This window comes from Salarias fasciatus, chromosome 1 (genome assembly GCF_902148845.1).
Source record: "Salarias fasciatus chromosome 1, fSalaFa1.1, whole genome shotgun sequence".
In the NCBI taxonomy this organism is placed as follows: Eukaryota; Metazoa; Chordata; class Actinopteri; order Blenniiformes; family Blenniidae; genus Salarias; species Salarias fasciatus.
Window position 1 is genome coordinate 29927765 of NC_043745.1, and position 14336 is coordinate 29942100.

The 14336-nt window shown below is 48.2% G+C and overlaps 1 protein-coding gene across 1 annotated transcript; it reads right to left on the reverse strand.

Annotated features, from left to right (window-relative positions):
- Positions 1-1230: 1230 nt before the first annotated feature.
- On the reverse strand, positions 1231-11356 carry leo1 (LEO1 homolog, Paf1/RNA polymerase II complex component). The gene is made up of 14 exons (XM_030096906.1): positions 11272-11356; positions 9010-9158; positions 8425-8714; positions 7589-7800; positions 7193-7297; positions 7022-7116; positions 6608-6756; positions 5469-5553; positions 5275-5369; positions 5044-5178; positions 3469-3604; positions 2119-2314; positions 1931-2028; positions 1231-1678 (listed from the first exon to the last, which is right to left on the reverse strand). The coding sequence occupies exons 1-14, from the start codon at positions 11327-11329 to the stop codon at positions 1556-1558; spliced, it is 1926 nt and encodes a 641-aa protein (XP_029952766.1). The 5' UTR covers positions 11330-11356; the 3' UTR covers positions 1231-1555.
- Between the last annotated feature and the right edge of the window lie 2980 nt (positions 11357-14336).

Here is a 14336-nt window from a genome sequence, read left to right on the forward strand (position 1 = left end):
AAACAATGCATGTGTTCGCAGCGCGGAGAGGCCGTCGTCAGGAGCGAGAATGCAGCCTTTTTATGTAACTGTTCTTACTTAATCACTCAGTGTTTTACCAGTTTTGTTTTCTAGGTGGCCACAGCCAGTTCTGTCTGGACAGGGCTGGGGGGAGAGGGTTGTTATCTGTCTTTGGGAACCTGGCGAAAAGCGTCTCGGTGTGAAGCCGTGCGTCATTCTGGCTGCTGAACTGGAATCAGTAACCAGGTCTGTTATTCCCTCCATTGTCCTCCGACCGCACGGCTCAGTGGGGATCAGGTCACAGTACCTCACCCAAATACGTTTGCCTTCAACCAGCTGGAGCGCCCAGCAGAAAACGTCTGAAGGTCCTTCTGCAGCTTCAGGAAGTGAATCGCCCAGCGGCCTCACTCACTGTCTATTTTGAAATGCGATGCTTCAATGGATAAATAAATAAGCCACACAGAGTAAGTTGAAACAAATTGCTGCGGGTGCCTGAGTAAAAAAAGAGCAGCTGAATAGACTCCTCTGTTAATCTCGGTTTAATTTTCAGAGAGATCAACATAAAATTTAAGCCAAAATATAAATAGGATTGATCCAAATGCCAGCTTTGAATCGCAACTAACAAACAACACCAGCTGAAAAGAAGGCGACAACAGAGCAACATCCTAACCTGAAACTAACAAGAAAAACATTCAAACCCCACGAGAGACCTCTGAGACCATCAACCGCTGCAGAACCGTACAGGTCACCAGTAGGAGGGTACTTGGACACATGGGCAGGGCATGATGGGGGATTGGACTATCAACCATGGAAATGGAAGAAACCCCCTCGATGAACTGAGGACCATTCAGAAAGGCTGTGATGCCATTTAAAGCCGGTGGATTTTCCCTCTGAATCTGTCTTCCTTTTGCTGAAAAGGAGTAAGTTTGAAAGAAGCTTCGCTCTAAACAGCTGTAACAGCTTAAAGCGCTCTGCCGTCACTCCGAGTCCTTCCAGCCTGCGGTCTGAGGAGGATACGAGGATACTCGTACTCTCGGCTCACTTTCCCAGTTCCTTTAATCTCTCCTGTCAGGTGGGTTTTTCGATCGGGCCTCCTTTCCCTCAGGCGTATTTCGACCCAGCCGCACGAACTGCAGAAATCTTCAGATAATCCAAGCGCACTGGTGAAACATCAGCCACTGGTGAGAGATTAACAGAAATGTTGAAGCAAATTAAATGCTTCATTACCTTGCTGCACCTCTCCCATTAACGCTTTTTGTTTTTTAGCCTGAAAGCCGAGCTGAGCGGTGCGTTTCATAATATCACAACAGTGTGATTCATGCATATGATTCATAATGTCTAAAAAGATAAACGGGCGTTGAGGAACTCTGGTTACATAAGTCCACAATTTCTTTATTTCTCACCTCTGCTGTACACGACAAACACACACACACTCACCCACACGCCGCTCTTAGGAAACTATACAAAACAAAATATGGCTGTTTATATGCCATGTGGGCCGGAGCACTGATAATACAGTGGAATGATAAAAAAAAAAAAAAAAAAAAAAAAAAAATTATTCATCATCGTCTTCCTCCTCTTCTTCTTCGTCGCTGATGACATATTTTTTGGCCTTTTTGGTGGCCGTTTCGTCGTCGTCGTCGTCTTCTGCCTTCCTCTTCCCCGATCCCTCGCCCTCCTGTGCACATGGGAGCAGAAGAGAGAGGAGACACACTCAGTGGCGCGTCAGCAGACTTTCTGTTCGGTGTTTCCGCACGCTCAGCTGTACACAGCTGCTTCTGCAGCATCTGTTTGTTTGTTTTTTTTCTTTCTGGGAACTTTGGAAAAAACTAGAATCTGTCCTGTTGAGTTCAATGGAGGGTAACGTTTCATCCCCAGAGTGTCCTGTCTCACGCTGCCCCCTGTCTCTCCACCTGGGCGCTGCACTCACCTCGTCGCTGTCCAGCTTCTTGGCCTTCATCAGCCTCTGGGCTTTGTCGTCGTCGGAGCCTTCGTCGCTGTCTGAAGAGTAGATCCTTGCTCGTTCCTCTGCAGTGGAAGCAACGCAAGAGGAGGAGATTCGTCAGACCTCTGCTCGTGTCAGGACGAGACGGCGTGGAGCATCGAGAGCATCGTCACCTCTCAGGCCTCCTCCTCCGCCCTTGTACTTGCTCTTGATGGCCGCCAGGCTGATGGCCTCCTCGCCCTCCTCGTCGTCGTCGTAGCGGTCGGGCTCCAGGTAGCTGCTGCTCAGGCCCCGCTGGTGCTGCTTCTCCCTCATCCTCCGCTGCTGGGACTCTCGGCGGATGGACGCTCGCAGCCGCTCCTCCTCTTTCTGTCGCGATGATAAAGTGTTTGGAGCAAGCTGTGAGTGTTCGCATGCTGGGTTTGAAGAAACACCAACAAAGGTACGAGCACATTTCTCTTGTGTGTAGAACGGGTACAATCCCTCAATGCTGGAGGGGTCGGCTGGATGTTATTTTTTTCTGTCTTACAGAGAATATAGGACATAAAGCAGAATGCTCTAAATTTGTGTGCAGTCTAACTGAGCTCACTAGAGATCTGACTTTATGATTGTTATATAAATGTGTCTTTACTTTAAAGTCTTTAAGTACTGAAATATTTTCATTTCTGCATTTATGCATAAAAGGGACTAAGAGCAATTTTTGTAATATTAGTTATTAATCACCCAACAAACTTGTTTTTTATCTTCCTCCTTGAATCCACTCATGCTGCTAATTGTTTTGTGACTAATACGAAACGGCGGCAGCAACAATGAAAGTCCAAACTGTGACAAATACAGCTTGAAATCAATCTTTATGAAACAGACTGTTCAAGGCTGAGAGGGGGAAATGCAAGAGAAAGGGCAATTATTTCATTTGAGTTTTCTCATTCTGCAGTTGTCAGGGCTTAAGGGCCAGAAGCGGGCTGATAGCTGGCTGAAAAGCTTTGACATTGAGCATCCTGTGTTTGAATAAGCTGCACTTCTGAAACATTGTATTGCTCTAACCTGACAACAATGACTGTAAACAATCTAAAAATGAACATACGGGAGTGATTACTAAGAACTTTCGCGTTGGGGCTGCTATTTTTTAATTGCCGGTGTTTTTCTAAACAACCTCGAACTGAAAAACCTGCACAGGATGATACGGAGGGCATTCAGGGAGACGAGGCTGCGACTTCCATTCCACTCTAGTGTCACACATCCTCTCTGGGCGGCGCTGCGGCAGGTGGGAACCGGACATAGTCGCACTATAAACAGCGCTGTCACGCACGCATGTTTGGGCTGAAAGTAAATCCACAAGCAGCCCTGCTGATACTGTTTCCACTGCAGTGACCACCGCATGCCCTCATTATGTAAGGTTATGTCTTCTTTATGTAACGGGGCACCACGCTTGTCAACAAGCAGCCTTGGGCAAAACGTCTTCGTTAGAAAAAAAAGAGAAAAAAAAAAAGAGTCTCCAGACGAGGCGTGTGAATGTGTGTCACCTTGATCATTTCGTTCCGCTGTGACTCCGGATCTCGGCCAGCCATGGGAAGGATTCGGATTTTCTGGGTCTTGGAGCAGCGGTCAGCCAGAGACAGCGTCATCTTCCTGTGGGTGGCGCTGTCTGTCGAGTGGGGTCTGAAAACACAGCGGTGAGAGGTCAATGCTTCAGTTACGGAACGGGTCTGATCAATGGGAAACAAATGTAGCTTAAAATAACCCTTGGAATGAGATGAAGCAACGGAATTAAACGTCTGAAGGACAGTTCTGAGATTTTCTCACGGTACTTCCTGTTCTGTTTGCTCCTGTAATGCATGACATGCAAACTTGTCCTGATAAGCCAAAACATTATTTTGTAATTAGGAGGTAATAATACAGGCTCTGATCTGTAGTTAAGCTTTAACTTTGACACCTCTAAATTGAACATGTGTTTGTGATAAAATCATATTTATTGTGGTTTTCTCCCTTCATGTTGTAAAGTCAGTTGGATTTTCTGTTTAAATATTCCTTCAGCAAAATATACATTGATAACGAATGAGCAACTCTTGTTCTGCCACAGTCACGACAAGGCGGCTTCACAAAGATCTCAGATAAAGAAAGATAAACTACAGGTTGTTGCTACATGGAGCGCGGTTTTCGCAAAGTCACTGCATAAAAATAAAAGCGTGACTGACAACATGTTGAAACAGGAACATTCACAGGGGTGTTTGTGTTTATTACTACTCACGCCAGCATGGAAATGCTGATTGAAGATGAACACAAAATTAAATTTAACAAAATTAGTGAAGGAATGTGAAATTATTGGAGAGTTACATAACAAAGTATTAATGTGGTAAAGAATAAGGGAGAAACAATGCATGCCATGAAGGGGTTTTTTTTCTAGTTTTTCAGAAGCAGTCTGCCTCACTGATGTGCTATTTCTGTTTGTTACGGAAGAGAAAGTGATTTCAGTTGAAAAACCTGACACTACAAACTGTTCCAGCTGTTGGTGCTTTTCCAGTGTCCATGTGAAGTCGACAAACTTGGTTATCAAGATAAAACTTTATTAATCCTACATCAGGGAATGTAACCTTCCCCGTTATTATTAACAATAAAGCCTGACGGACAAAATGCATTATTTAATAGGAAACATGACTGATTTCCTTCAGCTGTTCAGAAAAGTTGTCGTTTTCTTGTTGCACACAGAATTATTCCAGTGAATCTGCCAGTTTCAAGTGTTAAAACATCACTGTAGTTTTAGTGAAATCAGCATTTTCATCTCTACACGAGTCCTACGAGACACATGTGGCCTGAGGACACAGAACATCGCGGTGGACTCAGAGGCATTAAGAGGCTTACACCGTTCTCACAGAGAAACCTGGGCAGCTGGGTGATTCAGCAACTTACAGGATGAATTACACTTCAGAACTGAAGGGAGCCATTGTTTTTGTTTGGAATTAGAGGCCGTGCGGAGCTTGTTTAGCGCGTGTGTGACTGTCAGGCAGCCAGACAGAGGGGAGAGTCTCCCTAACAACGGCCGATTTGCGCTCCTAGTGGCAGCCTGTCGGCGTCACAGCAACGGCCCGGCGCTGCGTTACCTGAACGTGAGCTTGGTTTTGAACACGGCCTGCCCCTGCAGCCCCGTGCCCTGCCGGATGAACAGGTGGTTGTGGTCGCCCTGGAGAGGAGCTTTGTAAACGTCAAACACCTCGTTCCCCAGGTGGAGGGACATGCTGCCGTGAGAACATGGAAAGTCAGAAGCACGCCAGGCGCCACAGTCCGTCCGGCCCGACGCCACACAACACACACACACACACACACACACACACCTGCCGTCAGACCATTTGACGATGCGGGCATTGCTCTCCCTGGTTTCGTTTCCCTCTTCGTCTCGCTTCACTCTCCACCGGATCGTATTCTCCACCTGTGAAATAAAACACGGCACTTAAAATGTTCTGAAAGGCGTCGCAGCGGATTTACAGTCATCAGGAGAGGGTGGCATGTCAGTCAGATCACTGCTCACCTTCAGTTTGAGCCTGGTTCGTCCCTCCTCGTCCAACATTTCTTCATCCTCAAACTCATCCTCATAATACTGAGGGTCAAAGGGTCTGAAACATCGGATTCACCAGGACATTTAGGGAAACGGCAAGACACTTGATTTTTCTGGTCTTATAACTTAAATATGTTCCAACTGATTAAACACCTTTCTAGCTCCATGGTTTAAACATTTCTGAAATGATATACTGGTTTCCTCACTTTAGATCACTGCAAGGAGAATTTGGGATCCCCCCCCCCCCATGTGTTTAAGATTCACTTTACAGTCTATATTCCTACACACGACACTTTGAGTGTGACAGACTGCATTTTATTTTCGGCTTGTGCGCAATATGATAATAACAGTTTTGGTATTAGCTGGTGATTAAATCAAACCCACTGTGCTGCTTCACTGCATCGGTTACTGGAACTTCAAAAATAACATTATGGCAGGTATAATAATAGTGTCGACGTCACTGCAATTAAAGATTTGTTGTTCTCTGCAATGATCTGATAAGACCAGGGCTCCAGCACGCAGTCAGGAAATATCAGCTCATCCTGCATATATTAAACAATTCAACAGAAGGCACCATTATACAGAGCACAACAAGAAAATCTATAAATAAACACACACGACCAGAGGTATGATCAGGACGCCTGGGTTTAGTTTGACTTCATGGCAGTGGAATTGTCAATGACTGATTGCTTCAGAAAAATTTCCCCCAGATGAATTCAGCTTTTAATATCTTCTTCTTAGTTATTGTTTAGTTCTTGGTTTTTTTTTTTTTTTTGGCAGTACTTTGAAGCTCAGGTTATAAATGTTTGACATGCTGCTGAATGTTTTCTTAGCAAAAACAGTACAAGTCTGGTTGGACGCAGATCTATTTAAAAGGCATCATAAATTGTTTTAGAGTGGCGGTTATGTGAAGTGTGCCACATCAGAATTAGAAGCTAATAAAACCTGAAATGAATCATTTCACTATTTAAAACTAGGCTGCAATGAAAAGCTTAAATGAGGTGCATTACTGAAAACAGCGGAGAGCCACTGTGTCACATTTCAAACGCATTCAGGATGTCTCCAGAATGAATGTTATGACTGAATTGAGCGACGGTGTTGTTGACACTGACCTGGGCTCCACCGACAGGAAGTTGGGCAGTTTTACAAAATAAAGGTCGGATCCCAGGTCAGTGCTGACTTTTGGGATCTCTACTTCAATGCGAGTTTCGGGGGCAGGTTCCTCTTCTGCCTGCTCCCCCTCCATCCCATCTTCTGTATCCTGAAGACACGCACACACACACACACACACACACACACACACACACACACACACACACACACACACACACACACACACACACAGAAAAAGAACATTTCAACAAACACTCCATGATTAAACGACCCATGATAATACGGATCAGCTCAGAGAGGCTTAACGAGAGGCTCCGAGAAAAAGAGATTTGGGGAACTTGTATAAAAAGAAATCTGTGCAATTAAAGAGGGATGATGGGAACGAGACGGCGGGCCAGAGGACGGAAGTGTACCAGCGGCTGTCCCGGCGTCGGAGGCTTCTCCGCATCGCTGTCTGAAGAGATGTCGTCCGCCTCTCCAAACAGGTCATCTGCTGCCGTCTTCTTTGCTGTGGATCATAAAGAAAGAGGGGCTCGTTAAATGATCAAGATGCTACTATGACCGAATGCGCACGTTCTTCTTACTTTTCTTTGATCCGACGTCACTGTCTGAATCCGAATCAGACGCAGCCTTTGCTTTGGTTTTCTGTCTGATGAAATCGTCCTCACTATCGCTTCCCTTTGCAGACTCTGAAGAAAAAAATCGCATCAAGTGTCCATTAGTAAAGATGCCACATACAGTAGATAAAACCAAAAGTGTATAGCATGAGCGCATTTCACTGAGGAGGAAAACGCTTCAATACGGTGAGCAAAAAGTCAAAACAAAAATTTAATCTCATATTAACCTCACAGCTCTGAGCTGAAGCTCACGGCTCAGGATCAAATGCTCACATATATTCCACAGAATCTCATGTGTAAAGATTAATGGCAGAGGCTGGCTCATAATCCAGTTCATGTACGAATGCCTCTTAAATCTTTCACCTGATTTCCTGTTTCTGGGGCCCTCGTCGTCAGAGTTCTCCCTCTCCTCGTCAGAGTAATGACGTTTCTCCTCCTCGTCCTCGGACTGGTCGCTCTTGGCTCCTCCTCCTCCCCACTTCTCGTCGTCCGACTGGTTCTCCCTGCCGGACGCCTCCCCGTCAGAATGTGGGGTGCCGGGCCCCGACTGAGGGGTTCCGGGATCACTGTGCACACTGGTTCAAACCACACAGGGACGGATTACAACAGAGCATCTGGACCTCTGCAAAGGAGAACTTCATTTACATTCCAACAAGAAAAAACACTCATCTTGTACTCAACTGAAATCTGTCATTTATCAATTACATTATATTAACCGCTTCATCGGTTTCATACACAGATTATCCGACTGATTGAGGTAAAAATGATCACCTCTCCTCAAATGTATTATATTAAAGGATATAAGGATTATATGGTTGAAATGTGTTTTTTTCTGTTCAATGATATTTCTTGTTTTTACAGAGAAGTGTGCAGATGTTTACTATCATGTTTGTTTTAGTGGTATTTTTATGTGCGTTGTGGTCTTTTCTGCTTTATCATAATTCTTTCCACCCTCAGGATCCTTTGTTACCTCGTCCTCTGCTTCATCCAGTCGATTATAACCCCCACCCCTCAACAGACCTTGTAACACAACCCATCACGGGAACTTTCTCTGCTTATTTATGATCTACTTCATAACCAAACACACAAACAACCCACCGACATGCTCACACACTCAAACACACCCAATGTGTGAGCTTCTTTTTGAACTTCTCTCTGAACTGCTGAGCAATAAAACCATAAGTGGTTTGTGGTCATACCTCCGGTCTGAACGAGCGCTTCCTCTCTCAGAACGAGGACTTCCGCCGCCCGACATCACGCTGCCCGCCGGGCTGCCCCCCTCCGACCGGTGGCCCCCTTCATCCTCGTCCTCGTCTTCGTCGCGGTGGCCGCGCTCCGAGCCGCTGTGCTGCTCTGCGTCCGAGTGGTCGTTGTCCCCCTGGTCGGAGTGCATGCTGGCGTCCGACTGGTTTCCGGAGCGCTCCGACTGGTTGTCGCTGCCGCTGTGCTGACTGTGCTGCTCATCTTCACTGTCGTCTCCAAACAGCTCCTGCAACATGCAGCGTGTTCAGTGTTACTGATGTGATTCCAGCTCCGTCTAACAGCATTTATCACATTGTTTCTGACTGGAATGAGTTCTTTTATTTACTTTTTTGTCTGCAGCTAGCTAGCTGATAATGTATTACCCATTAGAACTGGGATACTGTTGCGTTATTGTGCTTCTGTAAACTGTTCCATCAATCAAACGGTTTTAAAATCACAGGTAACAAAATATCAAAACATAATTTGTACAATTCATTCAATCAAAATATCCAGAGCAACCTCAGAATAAAGGTTCTACACACCTTGTTCATGCTGGGCTTGCCAGCGTCGTGGCCTTCTTCCTCATCATCATCATCCCGCTCCCTCTCGCTGTCGCTGCCGCTGCCCGAGGCGTTGCTGGCAGATCGAGGTCTCTCCTGTTCCGAGTCGGAGCCGGAGCCAGAGCCAGACTCTGCAAACCATTAAAGAATAGTGTCTGAATTCTAGCATTGGGTCTGCTTTTATCACTGTCCAGCTGTAGCGAAAGGTAGCAGCATTTAACGGCATATTTTGGCACATTAGTATATCGCGATACAATGTAAATCCTGTTATCACAACACAGGAGTTCTCACAAAATAACAAAAAAAAAAAAAAAAACCCATCTCAGACCGAAGTTAGCAGCAAGTAAGTGTTCGCTTTAAAATGCTGTAAAAACAACTGCCTGGGTTCTTCACCCGTCCAAGCAGTTTGCGATAGTGGTAAAGAAAATATCACATCAGAAAACGTTCCTGAATTTAACCCAAACATGTGAGAAACTCTAAAGCCAAAAGAAAGTGGGTTCTTTGGTTCGAAGAATTGACTTTTTGAGCATGGGAGCAGATGCTCTGGTGAATACCGAACACAGTACAACAACACAAACAAGTATGGTGGTGGCAGCATCATGCATTGTAAAAGCCCGAGATGACTTGCAAAGGAAAAAGATGACTTCTAAGAAAAAATATTACCAAATCTTGAAGGTTTCTCTGATTCAGTCTACAAGGAAACTACTTCTTGGGAAAAGATTTATTTTCCAGCATGACAGTGGCCCCAGGCATACAGCAAAAGCTACATAGAAATGGATCAAAGACAACATGGCGAATATTCTAGAGCAACCCAGTTTAACCGCAAATCCCAATCTCAGAGAGGATTTGGGGCTGGACTTGAAAGAAGCTGTTCATACCTGATTGCTGGATAAAACCTTGATAGAGTTTGAGGTGTTTTGTAATGAAATGTTGAAAAACTGCAGGCTAGGCCATTTGAGACACATGATCCACACAGACTTGGAGCTGAGACTGCAGCCAGAGGTGCCTCTATGAAATAGTGACCAGAAGGGAGTGAATATTCATGCACTGATTTCAATTCCCTTATTTACGCTAAGAATGACTTCAATTGCATTGTATTTTCTGGGGTAGCAACACAACACTTACACCATAAAATAATTATTTGACTATCGCCCTCAAAATAAATTCAACTAAATGACTTGTTATGCCATGATGAAGCATTTCTGTCTGCAATAGACAGTCTGTTTGTGTAGTGGTTAAAACTATGCCATAATAGTCGTCCTGTTATCAGTACAAGTCAACTGGGTTTTTGGGCCTTTTTGTGTGGAGTTTGCATGTTTTCCCTCTGCTTGCATGGTTTATCTCTGGGTATTTTGTTATAAACTGAACACTGTACAAAACTGTCTGCAGATACGAACATGAGTGAGTGAGTGTGCAAGATGGAAAGATAGGATTTTCACAAATGTGTCCCCTACATCCAGTCATCTTTGTTACAAATCACACTTTGATGCAGAAATGAAGAGCTGAAAGTTAATACTTTTAGTGGAAAGCAAAGACAAATTGGCTTAATGAATCTTATATTTACGTACACAGGTGGCGGTAATGCTCCTTTCCATAATTTAATCCTAAATAAACAAATAACAGTTTATTTATTCGCAAGCTCTTGCTTGTGGAGGAATTAATACAAGTTCTTCAACTAATCAGATCATCAAGGGTTTTATTGAGAAATATTTTCGGCATTACTTATTTTGGCATCAAGATACATTCTTGAGAGAACTTACACGTCTTAATTTATTTCAGTGAAATCGGGACATGTGAAGAGTTTTTAATTAATTTGCCCCGACACTTGTCTTGGTTTTGTCTTAAAAAAGTCAGCTTGCAAATAAAATGTTGACTGTTACAATATAATGTATGTACATGGCAAATCAGTGCAGATAATACAATAAGGCTAAAGAGTTAAAACACCTTCCGACTCAGAAACACAGCAGGAGCTAATGCGTTTTACTGCTTCTTCCACGTGGAGTTTGAGATCCGTCTTTACTTGAGCTAAAAACTAAATGAAGCTCTCTGTAGTCGAATAATGGTTTCTGCTGTGATCACTGTGCAGGAAACGGAACGATACTCATGTTATTAACGGCAGAGTGCCGCGTCCACGGACCTCTTCTTCCTTATATCGCTCAGGAAAGGACTATTTTCAAGAAAAATTGCCTCACGAAACAAGCAACACCCACTACCAAACATTCATTTTGCGACAGGGAACGTTACCTCGCTGTTCATTGTCGCTGTCTCCATCACTACCGAACAGTTCATCTATGTCCGCCATTTCTTCCGAACCGTAGTGAAACGTGACCTGCAGGAAAGTGTCACCGGCGTGGAGTCGAGAAGTTCCGGGTCGACTTGAGGCGCTCTGGTGCAGTGACTCCCACGAGACACCAGATGGCGCTGCACACATACGGCTCTGCTGGTCGCAAAGCAAAACCTGTCACAGTAAAACCTATTAATAATAAAAACTGTGGAGTTGTGTGTCTTTTGTGGAGAGGGAAGCGAAACAGTAGAACACCTTTTTTTTCTTGTCCTTTTTCTTTGAAGTTTTGGGAGGAAGTTATCACCTGGTTTAATTTTGGTCATAACTTTGTTTTGGATCTCCAGGAAACACTGCTGTATGTCGAAGCTAGCCCTCAAAAATGCCATACTTTAGTGAATATTGTTTTCATTTTAGGTAAATATCATATTCATTGTAAAAAATGGAAGAACTGCTTGCCCTCTGCAGCTGGGTTCAAAAACGAACTGATGAAGTATTTCCAGTGTCTGGAATTACTGTCAGAAAGAAACTCTGTAATATCGAACCTGCTCATTCTACTTCGTAAGTGCTTAGCCCGCCTACGGGCTTCGCTAGTGGCACACCTCCAATCTCTGTCCAATCCACTGAGACTATACAAAGCTTGACGCACCAATCCCCCGCACGCGATGGCGCAGCGCCACGCCCCACACCGAGGGTACATAACCTCGGATGGCGCTAAGCAAACCCTTCTTCTTTCTCAGCATTTCCATGAGACTTAGAAGCCTCTATTCTCCGGATCAAGATTCAACTAGGATGGATTCTCCGGCCCGGGACCAGTCGCCATCGGGCGTCGGGCCGTTCTTCTGCCGCTCTTGCGGCATTCCGCTCATCGTGCAGGACTGTCACGAGCTCTGCTTCCTCTGCCTTGGCTGGCAGCATCACCGCCAGCGGACCTCCTGCCCGGCCTGCCTCGCGCTGCCGCTCGAAGAGAGCCAGCGGCGAGCAGCCTTTATGGGCGCAACCTCCCCTGCTCCTGCCGGTGAGGACGACGCCGAGGAGACCGCTGCCCCCGCCGCCGCCGCCTGCGACTGGGCCGAGATCCGCGGCAGCGTCAGCAGCAGCAGCAGCAGCGTGTCTGTGTCACGGAGTTCGACTCGGTTCGACTCCGCCTCCACCGCATCCCGTCTCCCCCGTGAGCCTGTGGAGCACCTCGCGGGGCTCTTCACTTCAGCCGCCGAGCGCACCGGCCTCGCGCTGCCGCCGCAGCCTCCGGAGCCGGTGCAGCGTGATTTTGCACTCGGGCTGGCAACCCGGTCACGGGCTCGGTCCCGGACTGCGGTCCTATGTCCCGCCGTGCCGTCGTTTCAAGCTCACGTACAGCGGGACTGGGGTACGCCACTTGCCGCCAAGGGTACGGTGAAGGGCTACCGAGAGTATTCTTGTGTGGAGGGCTGGCCGCCGGTCTCCGGAGTGCCTGCCATTGAGGACTCCGTTCGGCTGTGCCTCCGCCCCCGATCCTCCGCCTGGCCCGGCGGAAAGCCCGTGCTGCCGTCGGAAAGGGACAGGCGCATGGCGAGCTTCCTGGATCGTGGCTACGCTAGCGGCAACCTGACGTTCGCCCTAGCCAATAACATGACCTTCCTCCTGGGCTCTGTGGACAAGATCTGCCACGAGAAGTCCCAGCTTTCCCCCGAAGACATCGTGGAAGTCCAAAATACGGCCGAAGTCCTGATGCGCATGTGCAGAGCCATCGCCGTCAGTGGAGGCCGCGTCATGGCCAACGCACAGCTCGCCATGAGGCACCTGTGGCTTGGTCTGTCTTCTTTATCTGAGCGGGACCAGCGGGGCGTCCTGGGACTCCCCCTGTCCACCTCTTCTCTTTTTGGGCCCGATATACAGGTGATCATCGAGCGCCTGGAGGCAGCAGCACGAGGCTCGCAGCAGCTCGCCCCGCACCTCCAGCCCCGCCGTGAGCCGCCGCCGCAGCGCCGCCGCTCCGCGGACCAGCGGCGTCCCGCTCCTTGGAGCACCTCGGCACCTGGACAGACCGGACCGTCTTTCCGCCGATCAGCCCAGACGGTCCCGCGCTCCCGAGACACGGAGCGCCCCGTCCGCTCGACCCGCACCTGCCAGCAAACATGCAAATAAAGGCCGTCAGGCCCGTTACATCTTCCAAAGAGCAGCAGTCCCTCCTCTCCCCCGTGTTAGCACGATCGAAAAGTGCAAAACCCGGCTGGGCCCTTCTCCCTCCCTCCTCCCGCTCCGCGATAAGGCGGCTGAGGATGGTGAGCGGAATGCGCACGGAACCGCCTCTTCACCGGCGCTTTCTTCGCGCTCTGGCCGCAATGCGGCTGCGGACGTGGGGCATAGCAGCGCGCTGGAGCCGCTAGCTTTCCCACTGTGTGCGTCACGCAAGCGGTGCGCTGCTGATGTCTTTTCAGCGCCCCGCAAACGCTCTAGGCTGCACTCTCCACCGGCTTCGGCTCGAGTGAGCATTTCGAAGCGTCAGAGCGACGGCTCCGGCCCGGCCCGGATCCCCGCCGTGGGGTGTCCCGGCCCCGGCCGCACCCATAGCGCTCTCAGCAGCGTATGTCCGCGGACCTCCGCTCGTGTTAGCATGACGAGGCGTCAGAGCGGCGGTGCCGTGACGCCCCGGGCTGCCGACGTGCAGCGCCCCAGCCCCGGCGCCACTCATGCCGCTCCCAGCGGAGTTTCTCCGCCGAGCGGCGGACTCACGCCGGCCCGGGTGTCCGCCGTAAAGCGCCCCGATCCCGGCCTTATTGGTGTTGCTCCCGGCAGCGCTCCCTCGGCTTTCCCGTGTGTTGTCACAGCGGAGCCTCGGAGCAGCGGAGCTCTGCCGTCCCGGGCTCCCGCTATTGAGCGTCCCGGCTCCGGCTTCAGCATCACGGCCAGCGATCCGGAAGGCTCCGACATCAGCACCGAGGACAGCGACCCGGAAAACTCCGGGATCGCGCTGCCTCTGCTCGGGTTGTCCCCAACAAAGCGCCGGTCCGCGGCCGCCTGGAGGCCGCCCGCTCTCATTCAGGGG

Bases quoted from the DNA above. Each gene is read 5' to 3' on its own strand.
- leo1 (XM_030096906.1), bottom strand. From the start codon at position 11,329: ATGGCGGACATAGATGAACTGTTCGGTAGTGATGGAGACAGCGACAAT. The intron at 8,715-9,009 runs GTGTGTAGAACC...TGCATGTTGCAG, and splicing joins GCAAGCCCAGCATGAACAAG to GAGCTGTTTGGAGACGACAG. The intron at 7,298-7,588 runs GTGAAAGATTTA...TTTTTTCTTCAG, and splicing joins CCCCAGAAACAGGAAATCAG to AGTCTGCAAAGGGAAGCGAT.